Genomic DNA, 16,476 nt, shown 5'->3' on the forward strand with positions numbered 1-16,476 from the left:
TCAACTCCAGGATTTTCATCTGGTACTTTTTAAAAAAATTGAAATCAAGTCCCATAATGTAAAATTCACCATTTAAGGTATACAGTTCAGTGGTTTTTTTAGTATATTCTCATGGTTAGGCAACCATTATTACTACCTAATTCCAGAACATTTTTATCACCCCATGAAGAAACATTAGAGGCTTCCCAGGGGACTCAGTGGTAAAGAGTCTGCCTGTTTATGTAGGAGATGCAGGAAATGCGGGTTCGATCCCTGTGTCAGGAAGATCCCCTGGAGGAGGAAATGGCAGCCCACTCTGGTATTCTTGTCTGGAAAATCCTATGGATAGAGAGAGGAGACTGGTGGGCTACAGCCCATGGGAAAGCAAAGAGTCGGACATGCCTGAGCAACTGAACACACAAAGAAACTTTATACCCATTAGGGTTCACCCTTCCTACACCATTTGCCCCAGCCTGTAGAAAACACTAATCTGCTTTCTGCCTTGATGGATTTACCTATTCTGGACATGAATGGAATCATCCAGTATATGGTCTTTTGCATCTGACTTGTTTCACATAGCTTAATGCTTTCAAGGTTTATTTGTATTGTATGTGGCATGTATCAGTACTTAAATCCACTTTATGGTTGAATAATATTCTATTAAGTGGATATAAATATATCACATTTTGTGTATTCATTCTTCATCACACTTTTCTGTTTCGTTGAATGTCTTGTAGTTTTCTTGTTGAAAACTGAAAAGTTTGGATAATATAGCAAATCTGTGTTCTGATTTGTTTCCCCTGAGGGTTCTTGATGTAGTTTTATCAGTGTGTTTAGTAACATGTCTGTGCTAAATCTGCGGAGTCTGTTTTGATGTACAGTGTGTGACTGCTAGTATTTCTGCTCAACGTAGTATCTTTATTGTATTTTTGTACCTGGCTTGGTATTGGTTAGCCCTGTATAAGCATAGCTTGGGTCAGCCAGTGGTTGGTCTTTGCTTGTGCACTTTGTTTCATTCTATTTCTCCCTTAATGGTGATGATTCTTTGTGTGTTTTAAAGGTTCAGGCAGGTTTTAAGTTTGCTTTGGCTTTTGTTTTCCTCTGGGATCTCTTGCATTTCCTCTGTGCATGTGCACCCTCTCATGGTTTGCCAGGGATTTGCAGATAGCATGATCTCTCTCTGGTTTTTCCTTCATGTTTAGGTGGAGAAGCTTATTAAGAACCGTTATAGCTCTGCCATTTTCTGGATCTTCCTGCTAAATGTCTGGCCAGTGTGCTGGTCTTTTGCTAACTGCAACTTTGTGCTGCTACTGAGTCACTGTTCTTGCCATGTTTGGCACTGAGATTACTGCTATTGCTGATCACACTGTTTTCAGTGGACCTCTTTCTCTGCTTAAGTCTGAATCATGCCAGTCTCTTCTGCAAGTGAATCTGCTAGTTTTTAAAGTTTGCCTTCCCTTGTATGATTACCATGGCAACCCAGATGGGATGGAAGATGGAAACAACTCCAGGCAAGAATGCCCCAAATTCCCACAGTTCTTACCTGTGGTTCTGTAGTTTTTCATGAGTAGCCACTTATTCATTTGTTCTGTGTTTTTTTGTCACTTTCCAGAGCTCTGGAATGGTTGTTTTGACCGTTTTCGATAGTTTTGTTATTGCCTTCTAGGGGGAGAGCATTTGCTAACTTCCCACCATATTTGGATATTCCAGCACATCTGAACTCCCCTCACCCTGCCTCCAAATTGACTCTTCATTAATCAAAACCTTTGAGATGCTGTATAATAAGAGTTTCTTTTTATTGCATATTCAGAAACACTAAAAGGTTAATATTTTTGAACTGAAGATTTAAAATAGAATTGTGGCGTATTTTCCTACTACTTAAGTTCCTCTAGAACAGTTTTTATTATTATTGTTTCATTAAAGATTTATTCTTTATTATCTATTTTTTATTAAATTGTTTATTAAATTAGGTAAGTAAAATTTCCCTAAGATTTTGAGTTAAAGCATTTTTTGTATTCTTTAGTATTTTTTTATAAGAAGATTTTATAACAGCTAGTAATACTAACAAATAATAATTTATTGAGTACTTGTTTTAATCTTTTAGTCCTGAGAAATCCTTGAGTTAGTTATATACACGTTATTTCCATTTTATAGGTAGGTAACTTAAAGTCACATACCTGGTAGTAGGGGAGGTAGTTAATAGTTGAAAAGCACTTTCTATTATGTGAGATTGTAGGTAAAATTAACTTTGTCTATTAAAATGCTCAAAAATACTTTTAGATTTTCTTAGGATTTGGTTTGGATGTTGTTTAAAGGATGGCTTAGTATAGAATAGACACTCTACTTTTTGGAGAAAAAGTCAATTGTAATCTGTTATTTGAATACATACAATAAAGTGATAAAAATTCAAACATTTTCAGTGTTTCAGTTCACTTAAAACTCAAGGAAGTAAAATTTGATAATTTGAGAGGGACCATTTCACATTTCTCTTCCTTTAACTGGCAGGGAGACTTGAGGTAAAGATGTTGTTGAGAGTAGGGGGGAAGGATACTTGTGCCGACATAGAGAGGAAATAGGGGGCTTGTATTTCTCTTGGGCTTTGCTATCCTGGTAATAGTATTTGGGGGTGTAGAACTGTTGGTGGAAGGTAGAAGGAAAGACGTTAAAGAGCAGAAGAGTTGTTATTTTAATTGTCAGTTGGTTAGTTGCTAAGTTGTGTCCGACTGACTCTTTTGCGACCCCATGGACTGTAGTACTCCAGGCTCTTCTGTCCATGGGATTTCCCAGGCAAGAATACTGGGGAGGGTTGCCATTTCCTTCTCCAGGGGATCTTCCCCATCCAGGGATCAAACCCAGGTCTCCTGCATTGCAGGTGGATTCTTACCACTGAGCCACCAGGGAAGCCCATTAATTTAGTTCTTTAAGGGTTATAAGCCTTTTTAGAGTATTCAGTCCATAAAGCCACGGCACAAAATCACACCACACCACTTGCCTGACAGAGCAGTCTCTAGTTGCACACAAGGTAAGAGAAAATAATCTTTTTAGGCATGAATTTGGAAACGAAAGTGTAGAATTAAAATGATGGTCAAAAAAAAAAATAAAATGATGGTCAAAGGATAAATCAGTTTTATGTTTATTAAAAATGTTTCCTTAGGGAGTTCCCCAATGGTCCAGTGGCTAAGACTCTGAGCTCCTAATGCAGGGAGCCTGGGTTCAATCCCTGGTCAGGGAACTAGATCCCTCATGTCACATCTAAGACCTGATGCAGCCAAATAAATGAATGAATATTAAAAGAAAATGTTTCCTTAATAATCATCTTAAATTTATTTCATTTTGTGCATTGTATTCAAATTATTCTCAAATATACTTTTTGGATCATTTGAGGTACTGTGTGGTATGTTGTATTTTTTAATTTGGTAAAATTAAGTGACTCCCTAATGGAGTCCATCATTTATCACTAAGAAAGATTAGTGACTAAAGATACTGAATAACATTCCCCACTTTAGCTGGTGGACTTTTTCTTTTTCTGCATTTTAAAAAGATGAGCACTTTTGATAGATTTCAGATAACATGCTTTTGTAAAAAGTCCACATTATTATAAGCATTATAAGATTCCTGTTGAATTAAAAAAGTTTTAGAGCAGCATAGGTTTACAGAAAAATTATGCAGAAAGTATAGAGTTTTTCCCATATATTCACCTTTCTCCCTCACAGTTTTCCTGTTGTTAGCATCTTGCCTTGGTGTGGTACATTTGTTACATTTGATAAACCAATATGGCTATTCCTTTTGATTTTTTAAAAGCAGTTGTAATCCAGTTTAATAGATGAACATTTTTGTAATTCTTATAAATACTTGTGGTAACTATCATTCATTCATTGCTGATCTTTTTAAAATAGTCATATTGACCATGAAACACAGTTACTCTGATCTTTTTAGGGTGGGATAATCAGTGATGGCTCTGAATTGATTGGTCCCGTTGAAGCTTATCCAGATTCCCTCACTGATAGCTTTCCTGAGTGCAGCACAGAAGGTAAGAGATTTTTATATTTAATTTTTTTTCATTTCAGTGGTTTTGGTTGCTGCAGACTATAAATCATATCTACATAGCCCAAATCAGATGGATATAGGAGTTTGAGAGTATTGTACTAATTCTAAGTTACTTTTTTCTTCACATCTTAACATCATTGATATTGAGTACGTGGTATTGGGTTGATGGTATATTAATTGATGGCTTTTTTCTTCTTTTGTTTGTTTTGTATTTTTGTTTTGCTTTTTTCTTTGTTAGTGATATATAAAATAATGATTTGTCCTACAATTAATGGCTTCTTAGATTTGTTGAAATGTGGTATAGTAAGTGTTCAGAATTTGTATTGTTTAGTATAAGAATGCCTTTCTAAAATTTATTTAGCTGGATCTGACTTTCAGACAATTAATTTCAAAAGGGGCTTTAAAAATTTAGTCATGTACCAGAAAGAATAAATCTAAGTCAGTTTTAGTATTTTTGATATTCTTTATAATAACATGAGTCTAAACCAAAGCAATTTTTGTACTTTTAATCACTTTAATTCAAGAATGCTTAATCTCTTGCTTTTATTCCTCTATTAAGCCATTCTTGAATTTTTAATGAAGATTTAAAAAATTTCCTTAGCTAGTTTTCTTCCAGAAAATATTTTAGAGTTAAAAGAGATATATTTGGGGACAGGGCTGGGAAGAGTCTTTAAAAATAGGTAAATTAGATTAGCTTGAAGTTGCTTAGGTTTGGTTTATATTAAAGAAAAATCATACACTAGAGAATATTTCTTGATCTGTTTCATGAGTAAGAATTTATGGTAGAGGAGGATGGTTTATGATTGACATGAGAGGTGGTCATGATATCATTGTAGTTGATGTTTTTGTTGGAATGTGTACTGATGTCATACATTGACACGCTAACATAGATCTGTTGCAGTAAATTCTCATCATGTTTTGGTAGGAGCATCAAGTTCCCGTCGATTTTGTGGGTTGATGCACTTAAAATTTATTTTTCTTTTGGTGAAGAAAATCTACACTGAGAAGTAATTAATATTTCTTATTTTTCATGGTAGCTTCCATTGACTTAAAAGCACAGTCCATTAACTTATATCCAATGTTCTGTGTAATGTATGGGTGACTGTAGGCTGGGGTCTCCTTTGGGTCCTCAGTATCTTCAGCTCCATCCTGAATCATCTAAGATCATAGAAAAACAATACTGATAGTCATTTTACTTTACAGTCCATCAGGTGTTTCTATTTTCAATGACTTGTTTTGATCTAGATCCTTGCTAGACTTTGGGAAAATCTAACCACTTCTTGGGATCCCAAGGTGACTATTTTTAGAATAAGTTTCCTTGGAGAATGACTTTTCTGGGATAACCTGATCTGGCTGTTGCCTCAGAGATACCCTCCCTCTTTTGAGAAAGAGTGAGAAAACATTTTCTGCTTGTAAAATTTGCAGATTTGGTGATGTACAAGAGAGGACAGTAGGAGACTTAGATTTGTGAGAGAGTATTCAGTGAGGAGTACAGTTCCTGAAAATTATGGAATCTTTTTTTCTCTTTGATTTTTGATTCAGGAATTGAAGGGTATGTGACTTGAGGATGACTCTATTCTTTGATATCCTTGATGAGTCTTTATTACCTAGGTAGGAGTCCAGCCATGGTGGGAGAAGGGTGTCTCAGGAGCCTATTTTAGTAGAAGGTAATCAAGAATAGGAGTGGTGCAGGGGTCTTCTGTCCTTTGCTTAAGTTTAGGAGAGAAGGGGAAGAGTTATTATTTGGATTACTTTTCTTGGGATGGTGTTCTAAAATGTGGAAGACTGTTCAGAATAAAAAGGTATTCATGTTAAAGGAGGTATAACCTAAGGTGGGTTATAACTTAAACTTATAGGATAGGGTGAGTTTGTAATTTATTGTCCCAACTGAGACACTTCTGAGAATTAAAGAAGACGCTGTTGTACTTATTGTTCATTAAGACCAGGACTGCTTTCTAGGTGAATGGGCTACCCTACCTACAGTAGAGGGAGGGTGTATTTGTTTCAAAGTTTATCTTTTAACATTTCAAAATGATGAGTTTTCCTTGGAAGCAATTATCGTTTTAGGAATATGCTTTTATGGGAGAAACTGGGGGCAACGTTTCTGTTAAAAACACAGAAAAAGACTTAATGATACTTAAAAGTAATACTGAAATTTTATCCTTTCAGTGCATAATTTAGTTTTCTAACTACATTATGACCTCTGAAACACCCTGGGATACATGAAGAATGAAAAACAGGGAACTGGAAAAGCTGTTAATGTTTGTTTTTCACCCCCTCCCTTTAAAAACCGCTATGCCTGGCTCATTGATCCTGCCCAAAGATAGCTTATTGACAAATACAGGTTCAAGTATCAGACATCTTGCAAGTTCGCTGGTATTTGAGAGGAAAAATGACTTTTAGATATCATGAGATTGCCTGGCATCCTGGGCAAGCGCAAGATTTACTTTCACACCAAAAGGTCTGCCAGTCCCAGAGACAACCAAGAGAGAGGGCCTCTCGTAGGAAAGGGGCAGGAAAGCTCGCAGCCAGCCGAGCCCCGCAGGTCTGTGGGCAAGAGGAGGTTATCGAGGGACTGGAGGCACATGCTGGCGAGGCGGACTTAGAGCCCGAACATGAGGAGGTGGTACACTGCATAACAGCTCCTCCGAGTGGAGTGTTTTAAGTGGTGTTTTGAAGGTGGATTCATTTTTCATACTTGTCATTTAGTTTGCCAGTGGAATGAGCCAGTGGGGCCAATCTTAATATGTATAGTCTGCTGTGCCAAGGCCCTTCAGTTAGAGTTAGAATGACACATGGCAAGTACATCACCTCTCAGAGAACAGATGCAGAGGCTAAGTGATCATTATTTTTATTAGTACCATAAAATGCAATCAAGAAGTCTTTACCTTGAAAGAAAGTTTTCTAAGGAAGCATAAAGAGTTGGATTAGAGGATTTTTAAAAAACTTTCAGTATTTTATATACTATAGTGTGATAAAGGAAACCCCTTTAAGGTTTTAGAAAACCCAACAATTTGGTGATTAACTGCTTGATGTATTTTTATCTAATATGAAATTAAAAATTATAAATTTTTTCAGTAGGTTTTTAGCTGAAATGTTCACATTGTTTTATATTTTTAAAATGAAGTGCTGGTTTGCTCTTTATCTCTTTTGTTCAGTAAAATTAAACTATATGTTTTCTCAAAGACGAAAGAAGATTTAATTGTTACCGTCTTACTTCCTTTTTAAAATTCCATCTTTTTGTTGAATTAAACTTAGCCATAAAGTTCCTGTGACGTTTGAGGGGACCTGGTCAAAGTGGTGCATGGGAATTGGACTTCTTGGCATGTTTCTCTCATCTGTTGGCCTTTTGAAAGGATATAGGTTGCTTTACTGCCATGCTGGCCTTAATATCGGAGCCTTTGATGTTTGGTAAGCTCATCTGGTAAACTGTGTCATTTCCTCTTCGCAGTACATTACTTGACTTCTTTTGCAGTTTTGGGAGGGACATATTCCAGGTGTATGCAGCAAGTAAGAAAAAGTAATTAGGTGATCATAACCACAGATACAAATTGAGAGATCAGCTTCTTATATGTAGCATATCTTAAGAGTAAATATTCTTAAATGTTTGCTAAAGTAGTCAAATTTACCTTTTTTTTTTTGTCTTTTTGCCTGTAAATTGTGGAGTGAGAGCTTTCTTAAGTGCTTATTGTAGCAATTGTAGACACAAGAAAGGGTCTATTGAGTAAGCTGTCTAGAATTAGCTATTTTAAAGTAAATGAGATGTACATTTTGAGAATAGAATCTATTGCTGGTCCATGTAAGGGACCTTTTAAAAATCACATTCAGTTCAAAATTTGTGTATTTATTTGGTGTCAGGGTAATAATTCTTTTCATTATATAGAAAAGCACAAAGATGATGAAATAAAGATTTTAAATTTAAAGTAGAATTTATAGCAAATGGCCACCAGGTGGCACCACAGGAACGGTAAATCTTGCTCCTGGGCTAATTCTGGGTGCTTCTGTATCACTTCGGAGTGTGCATATTCAGTTTGAAGTTCCTTTTCTCCTGAGTGCTTATCTACTTAACTTTTATCCACTGTCCATTATTAGTTGAATTTTCTTTGTGGGGAAGTTTAAAGTAACTAGAAAAAGAATAAGTTGTTATTAATATAAGCAGAAATGAGAATGTGTCATTGTGTGCGTATAAAACAGGTGACACAAATTACAAAAATTGACCCTTAACAATTCTGTGACTATTGAGGATAACATTGTATATTAAGAGTTTAGGAGTCTGATGGGGCAAATAAAAATTTCATGATATGTTGTGGGAATAGATTTTAGAGTAGAAGGAACACTGGAAATGATATAGATAAATACCTTACTTTATAGTTAAAAATTGGAATTTCAGAAAAGTTAAGCCAGGTGCCTAAGGCAGTCAAAGCACTCCAGATATTAAACAGCAATCTCAGACCTGTATTCTGAAATGAGATTTAATTTGGTATAGAAAGCTCAGTATGAACTGCTTGTGTGCTGGTCACAGATTTGATTTGCAGAGTGGATTATGGAGCAGCATGAAAAGTTCATTAAGTAAAAATGGAAGCCAACTCATAGATCTTTGTTGTTCATGATAAGGTAACAGTACTAGGGTTGTAATTGTGATTGATGTGTTGTTTCCTGTGCTTATTCTTTTTTTTTTAACCAAATATGCAGTAGATATTCTGATGTTCTTTTTATAAAATTTCAAGGGTGAAGCAAGACATGTATCAAGAACGTTATAAAAATGTGAAACGTCAGAGGAATGGCTCTTTATAGTAACAATAGCTATTATTGAGTGACGAGTTGGTAATCAAATAGAGGAATCTTAACTAACATCAACTTTTGGGTTTAGGTAGTCACTTAAAATCATATTTATAAAGGCTTGTTTCTTAATGGAGATTGATACGTATGTCTTCTACCTCAGGGTGACCTTTGTTCTGCTAGCTAGATATCTTGCTTTGTGTGTGAAGCTTGAGTCATCGCTACTAGTAAAAGTAGAAATTCCCTTTCATTGACTATGGCAATATTTGAACCTCAGGGCTCAGTGAAAGCTATCAGCTAATAATAATGAGGCCATGTATTTTAGGCATAGTCAGCCATGAGAGACCACCTGTTGTTCTAAAGGAAACTGATCTCTTTTTGCAGAAGGTCTTCAAATACAGATTTCTGATAGCTTATAGTATAAAGATTTATTCTGTGGCAACTCAACCTTTTCCCCTGGTGTCTGTCTTTCAGAGGTGGTGTCCTAGACATTACACTATACTGCCCTACTCTGAGCAGTTCAAAGCACAGAAGGTGAGGGTAGGTAGGTGAACTGGGACGCTGCACAAACCCCTCACGTCTGTAGCTGCTTTTTAACCAGTCACCTGGGGTCCTCTAATAGCCCTGAGACTTGAATCTCTGTGATATGAACCTGGAGGCTGAACACTTTCATAGAACCTTTGACTCCCCCCCATCCCCATCCTTTCCAAAACAGGCTTGGGTTTTGACCTGATGGTGTTGGTAAAGGACGTGCCTTTCACTTGTCTGGTAGCCCCGAGGGCCTCTTTAAACACGGGTTGGCTTCAGGTTGGTTTACCTTTTGACAGATAGCCTCCGTATTGTCAGCTGTTGCCCTGCATTATCCACAGTGTTCTTCTTACTCACTTTAACTGAGAACCTCTTTCTTCCTTGCAGCTCTTTTTATCTTACTTGTTAACTTTCTGGGTTTCAGGGAGCTGGTGTCCATTATGTGTAGCTTTATAAAAAACAGGCTGAATGACAAGACTGTGGTTTCAAGGAGTTGAGCAAGCACTGTATTAAGTAGATATGTTAAAGATATAAAATAGGTAGTGAGTATTTGCATTTTCCTTTCTGTATCTTTGTACCCGTTGTTGAGGTAGTGATGGGGAATGTTCTTTTTGAGCTGCTTGGGGAATTCTTCAATGAAAAGAAGGCGAGTTAGCAATTGCTTCAGTATGGGAGAGAAACATATCAGATAATACTAGGTTAGTTGCAGTGTATAGTTGAGGAAGTATGATAGTGCTAGGCTTTTCAGGTATATTAGGGCACATCTTAAGAGGAGAATGAAAGGAAGAAAATAAGTAAGGAAGACGTGTTGGGGGTTAGTTTGCTTTGTACAGGTCTGTTTTTATAGTCATCTTTGTCTTCTTTCAAGTTAGAAATTTCTTGGCACTGGCTGCTGGATGATTCACATAGGTCTATGTTTTATAAAAGATGTCTATAACATATCTTGATTTGCAAACAAATCCCCAGTTTTAGCTCTTGCTGCATCTTCTTTGATATCCTTCACATGGTAGCCTTAGGGACTTGTCACACACATAGAGCAAATATGACGCGTCACCTGTACTTCCAGCATACAGAGAAAAGCACTGTTAATGTTTCGTGTAGTTTTCTCACCTTTTTCCTGTTTGTGTTTTTGAGTTTTATTTTTTATGTATTTTTAGTTGGAGGATAATTGCTTTACAGTGTTGTGTTGGTTTCTGCTGTAGGGCGGCGAGAATCAGCTCTGAGCCTCCCTCCCACCCCCCAGGTCAGCGCGGGGCGCGGAGCTGGGCGCCCTGTGCTAGACACCTGCTTCCGCCAGGCTGTCCGCTTTACACACCGCAGTGTATGTATATGTCAGCGCCATTCTCTCCGTTTGTCCCCTCTTCTCTTTATCCCATGTGTCTACAAGTCCATTCTGTACATCTGTAAATAGGTTCATCAGCACTATTTTTCTAGATTCCATATATACGCATTAATATATGATATTTGTTTTTCTCCTTCTCACTTACTTCACAATGTATGACAGGCTCTAGGTTCATACACCTTACTGCAACTGACTCAAATTCATTCCTTTTTATGGCTGATTAATATTCCATCGTATATATGTGCCACAGCTTCTTTATCCATTCATCTGTCAGTGAACAGCCAGGTTTCTTCAATGTCCTGGCTATTGTAGATAGTGCTGCTATGAATATGAACATTGGTGTGTGTTTATGTTTTTAAACTAGAATTATAGTATATATACTGCTTTGCAGTTTGTTGTTTTTGATTAATAAAGCATGAATACTTTAGCATTAAATATTCTCCTATAACAATTTTTGTGCTTCATCCAGCCTGGCATTTTGCATGATATACTCTGCATATAAGTTAAATAAGCAGGGTGACAATATACAACCTTGATGTACTCCTTTCCCTGTTTGGAACCAGTCTGTGAAATGTCCATGCAAAATGCCAGGCTGGACGAAGCACAAGCTGGAATCAAGATTGCTGGGAGAAATATCAATAACCTCAGATTCGCAGATGACACCCGCCTTATGGCAGAAAGCAAAGAAGAATTAAAGAGCCTCTTGATAAAAGTGAAAGAGGAGAGTGAGAAAGTTGGCTTAAAACTCAGCATTCAGAAAACTAAGATCATGGCATCCGGTCCCATCACTTCATGGCAAATAGATGGGGAAACAATGGAAACAGTGACAGACTTTATTTTGGGGGGCTCCAGAATCACTGCAGATGGTCACTGCAGCCATGAAATTAAGACTCTTTATTCCTTGGAAGAAAAGCTATGACCAACCTAGACAGCACATTAAAAAGCAGAGATATTACTTTGCCAACAAAGGTCCATCTAGGCAAAGCTATGGTTTTTCCAGTAGTCATGTTTGGATGTGAGAGTTGGACTGTAAAGAAAGCTGAGCGCCGAAGAATTGATGCTTTTGAACTGTGGTGTTGAAGACTCTTGAGAGTCCCTTGGACTGCAAGGAGATCCAACCAGTCCATACTAAAGGAAATCAGTCCTGAATATTCATTGGAAGGACTGATGCTAAAGCTGAAATTCCAATACTTTGGCCACCTGATGCAAAGAACTGACTCATTTAGAAAGACTCTGATGCTGGGAAAGATCGAAGGTGGGAGGAGAAAGGAATGACAGAGGATGAGATGGTTGGATGACATCACCGACTCAATGAACATGAGTTTGAGCAAGCTCCGGGAGTTGGTGATGGACAGGGAGGCCTGCGTGCTGCAGTCCTTGGGGTTGCAAAAAGTCTGACATGACTGAGTGACTGGACTGAACTGGTAAAAGTTTTTAATAACTCCATAATATTTTATCATAGGATATACCATATTCTCCTATTGTTAGGAATTTGTTATTTCAATTGCACTAGTTTTTGTGATGAATATTACGTGTAGGTCTTTTATTTCCTTCATCTCTGATTGTTTCTGGTATATGTTGCTAAATTTCTAGACTAAAGATATAAGCATTTTTGCATCTGACATATATTTTAAAATTGTCCTCCATAAACCAGAAGAAGTAATTTTGTTTCCTTTTGCTTCTCTTGCTTAGGCTAAAAAATTTTCTCTTCCTAACCTGCTAGTTCTTATTTGTTTGCTTATTTTGAAACATTTCTCATTTAGAATTAGGTAGAATTTGAAAAGGGAACAATTTGTATAGAACATTTATTTATTACTTTATTTTACTATCTGACTTTTCCCTAGGTGTTTTTATGATGTTACTTTTCTGATCTAGTTTCATGTAATCATGATTTGTTTGCTAATAAGGTTGGAAGAGTAAGAGGAAATATGACTATATGACTAGATTTTTATGGTCAAAAGCCAAGAAACTGAGTACACATAACTTTACCCTCTTGCCCTTTGGTATTATTGTTCTTGTTAGAAAGGAAAATCAAGCAAAGCATGAAACAGTATGATGTGATAGATAATATAGAGGTTATAGTGACAAGACATCAGAGAGCAGACAAAAGATCTGTAACAACATTTCCTTTTGTTTGTGATTAGCTGTATAAACCACAGCGTTTTTTTCTTTGTTTATTAATTTCGGAGGACCAGGTTATACAACGGTAACCATTTAAGGAAGTAAATTTGTATTGAATATAGAAAATATTTAAAATTATTTTAAAAAATCTCAGAAAGTTTATATATTTCTCAGAGCAATGTGTAAATAATTTTCTAGATGGCTATAAAGAGATTTTGATTTTAAGTGCTGTCTATACAGTTGAAATGTGGCGAATTGAAGAGATTTCCACTAGGTGCAATGAATTTCATCTGATATTGTGGCTTTAATGAAGTCTCTTGCTTTCAGGGAACAAAATTAGTATTTTATGGGCATTGCAAGGATTTGTGGGGGAAAAAAAAAGCCAAACCCTGAAAACAGGATATATTGACAGAGTGCCAAAATAGGGTCTAAAGTTGATTTGAAACTAGAGCTTAGCTGCCAGTAAATGTTTTTATCCCAACTTACTTTATTTGGTATGAAGTAAGCAATTTGATAAGATGGTTGGATGGCATCACCGACTCAACGGACATGAGTCTGAGTAAACTCTGGGAGTTGCGACGGACAGGGAGGCCTGGCGTGCTGCAGTCCATGGGGTCGCAAAGAGTCGGACATGACTGAGTGACTGAGCTGAACTGAAGCAATTTGAGTCTATGATAGGGGTTGACAAACTGTGGCCCATGGGCCAAGTCTGGCCTGCCACCTGTTTTCATATGACCTGCCCTATAAGCTAAGAGTGGTTTTTGCATTTTTAAATGGTTGACAAAATTCCAAAGTATATTATTTTGTGGCATGTGCGCCTTTATACGGCGTTCAGAGTTCAGCCTCCACATGAGAAGCTTTGCCGGAACACAGGCGTGCTTGTACGTGTGGGTGTCGTCTGTGGCTGCTTTCGTGCCACAGCAGCAGTGTTGATCAGTTGTGACTGAGGTTGTATGGCCCACAAAGCCTAAAATATTCACCCTGTGGCCCTCAGAAAAAAAGTTTGTTGACCCCTGATCTGGAATTGTACACTCAAATCCACCTTAATTTTGACTTAGTGTATGATGCTGGGGAGATCGTTTTTTTCTTCATGTTGGGCAAAAATTTTGTTGACCCTTGATCTGGAATTGTACACTCAAATCCACCTTTAATTTTGACTTAGTGTATGACGCTGGGGCGATCATTTTCTTCTTTACGTTGGGCAAAAAGTTTGTTTGAGTTATAGAAAAACCTGGATGAACTTTTTGGTCAACGCAATATTTTCCTTCCTGAGAAACCTGGCAATCAGTCTGTATTCAGTGAAGATGCAGATCTCATACGGAAAGGAAAGGAAAGTGAAGTCGCTCAGTCATGTCCGACTCTGTGCGACCCCATGGACTGTAGCCCACCAGGCTCCTCCATCCATGGGATTCTCCAGGCAAGAGTACTGGCGTGGGTTGCTATTTCCTTCTCCAGAGGATCTTCCCAACCCAGGGATCGAACCTAGGTCTCCCCTATTGCAGGCAGACGCTTTACCATCTGAGCCACCAGGGAAGCCTATATGCAGATCTCATAGTTCTTCCCAAACCTAAGTTTTGCCTAACCCTGTTGTGAATCTTATTTAATGATACAAGTCAGTGGCTTTTAAAGTGTAGTTTTCAGATCTCTGGGTGTTCATTCCTGAGATCTTTTCAGGGGCTCTCCAAGGCAGAAACTATTTTTTGTAATAATCTAAGAAGTAATTTGCTGTTTCCACTCTGCTGACAATTGTACTGATGATCCAAAAGCAGTGGTGGGTAAAACTGCTCTACTTGAGCATGAATCAAGACAGTGATACAAGACTGTAACAGTATTTGTTGCACATACTTGCAGTGATACCAATGCTTATTTCACCTAGGAGGTCCTTGATAAAGCCGTAAAAACTGTTAATTTTACTGAATCTCAACCCATGGATATATGTCTTTTATATGCTATTATGTGTGATGAAATGAAAGTGAAAAAACACTTTACATACTGAACTGCCCTGGTTTTCCTGACGGAAAGCGCCTTTGCAGTTATCTGAACCATAACTACTTTTTTCCTGGGACCCTGTTTTTGCTTGAAAGAATGACTGACAGACAACTCATTGTTCAGACTTGAGTATTTAACAGTTTTTTTTTTTTTTTAATGAATGAAGGAAGCTTGCACTTCAAGGAACGCAGTTAACAGTACTTGTTGCCAAATAGTGATGATATTCTAGTTCTCAATACCAAAATAGAATTTTGGAGATCCTGTTTCAGCCACTTTGAGCCTAACAGTTTCACAATATGTAAACAATTTTCTGATGAGGTCATTGGTGATAAATAGCAAATGTGATTTTCTTGGAGATATTGTAATGATGAAATTTATCACCATTTGGAGGCTTTGTATAACTCAGGAACTAATATTTTCAAATGACCAGAGTGTGATGTTACAGACTCAAACAGGATAAAAGATCTGTATGAGTTCGTAAACTCAGTATTAAACTAACCTTTAAGAAACTACTACTTGTTAAGTTTTGTTGTAGTATCAAAAAAACAATAGCTATAGTTATTTGAAAGGGCTGTTAAAATACTCACCCCACTTTCAGTTACTTACCAATGTGACATTTTCTTCAACTCTTTTAACCAGAATGACATCTAACAGATTGAGTGCAGAATTAGACATGAGAATCTGGTCATCTTCTGTTAACAAGATTTGCAAATATGTAAAACAATGGTACTTCTTAATTATTTTTATAAAAATTATGTTAACATATAATGGGCTTTAAGTGTTATCGGTAAATATTTACAGATGTAATCCATATAAACAAAAGCTCTTTGAGGTCCTTAATCATTTTTAAGAATGTAAAAGTAGAGCAGCTTTAGTAACTTATTGTAGTTCAAGCTCATCTATCGTGAAGTCAGTTATATGAAATGGAAGAAGTAATTTTCATTGAGTAAATGTTCAGTAGCATCCACTATTCATTTTCTGTCAGAAAACTAAGATGCAAATACTGACCAAAGCTTTCTCCAAAAGTTTGTGGAAGAGGCTGAAACATAAATTTCAAAATAACAATATTTTTTTTAAAAAAAGCTGCATGGCATACATTTTCTAGATATGGATGGTTACTTGAAAGCACATCTGTGAGGATACATTATATTATGTGTATTCAAATTGTTATTATGTAATTGCTATAAAAGTTATAATTTAATCTTAGTCTGTTATATGCGTTAGCTCTTTTTCTCATTTAAAGCCCCACATAATAAGTTTATTATTAAGTAACTTGTGGTTGGTCACACAGTAAGTTTTAAGAGCTGGGATTCAAGCACTTCTCTTTTCTATTCTAAAGCTCTTATTCTTTTGCTTTTATCATAATTCTGTTGTTCACAGAAGCTGTGTATATAAGCATCAACTTTCTGTAAATACAAGATCCTATGGTAAAGGCTCCTTGTAACAACAGGGCTAAATAAAGACTTGTCTTCAGTTTCAGTTTGATGGTTAAGGCAAGGAGATTGTCTTCCAGAACTGTAGGGAGATAGTGCAAAAATGAATGAACTAAGCTGAAACAAATTGCTAGACTGACTTCCATCAGTAAATTGCAGTCTTCCTGGTTGACATGGGTAGTATGAAAAAATGTTTAGTCAGTATGATTTGTATTCTTTTGGTTGATTCTCAATTTAATATCTGTTCACTATTGTGAT

The 16,476-nt window shown here is 36.8% G+C and overlaps 1 protein-coding gene across 3 annotated transcripts in view; it reads left to right on the top strand.

Annotated features, from left to right (window-relative positions):
- RPS6KC1 (ribosomal protein S6 kinase C1) overlaps positions 1-16,476 on the top strand; it is a 203,638-nt gene that overhangs the window by 56,258 nt on the left and 130,904 nt on the right. For all 3 annotated transcript variants that reach the window (XM_070473923.1, XM_070473922.1, XM_070473924.1), the window contains exon 5: positions 3,916-4,009. In XM_070473923.1, coding sequence (XP_070330024.1) covers positions 3,916-4,009 — 94 coding nt within the window. The remainder of the gene's footprint in view (positions 1-3,915; positions 4,010-16,476) is intronic.

The sequence above is a fragment of the Odocoileus virginianus genome, chromosome 11 (assembly GCF_023699985.2).
Source record: "Odocoileus virginianus isolate 20LAN1187 ecotype Illinois chromosome 11, Ovbor_1.2, whole genome shotgun sequence".
NCBI classification, from domain to species: domain Eukaryota; kingdom Metazoa; phylum Chordata; class Mammalia; order Artiodactyla; family Cervidae; genus Odocoileus; species Odocoileus virginianus.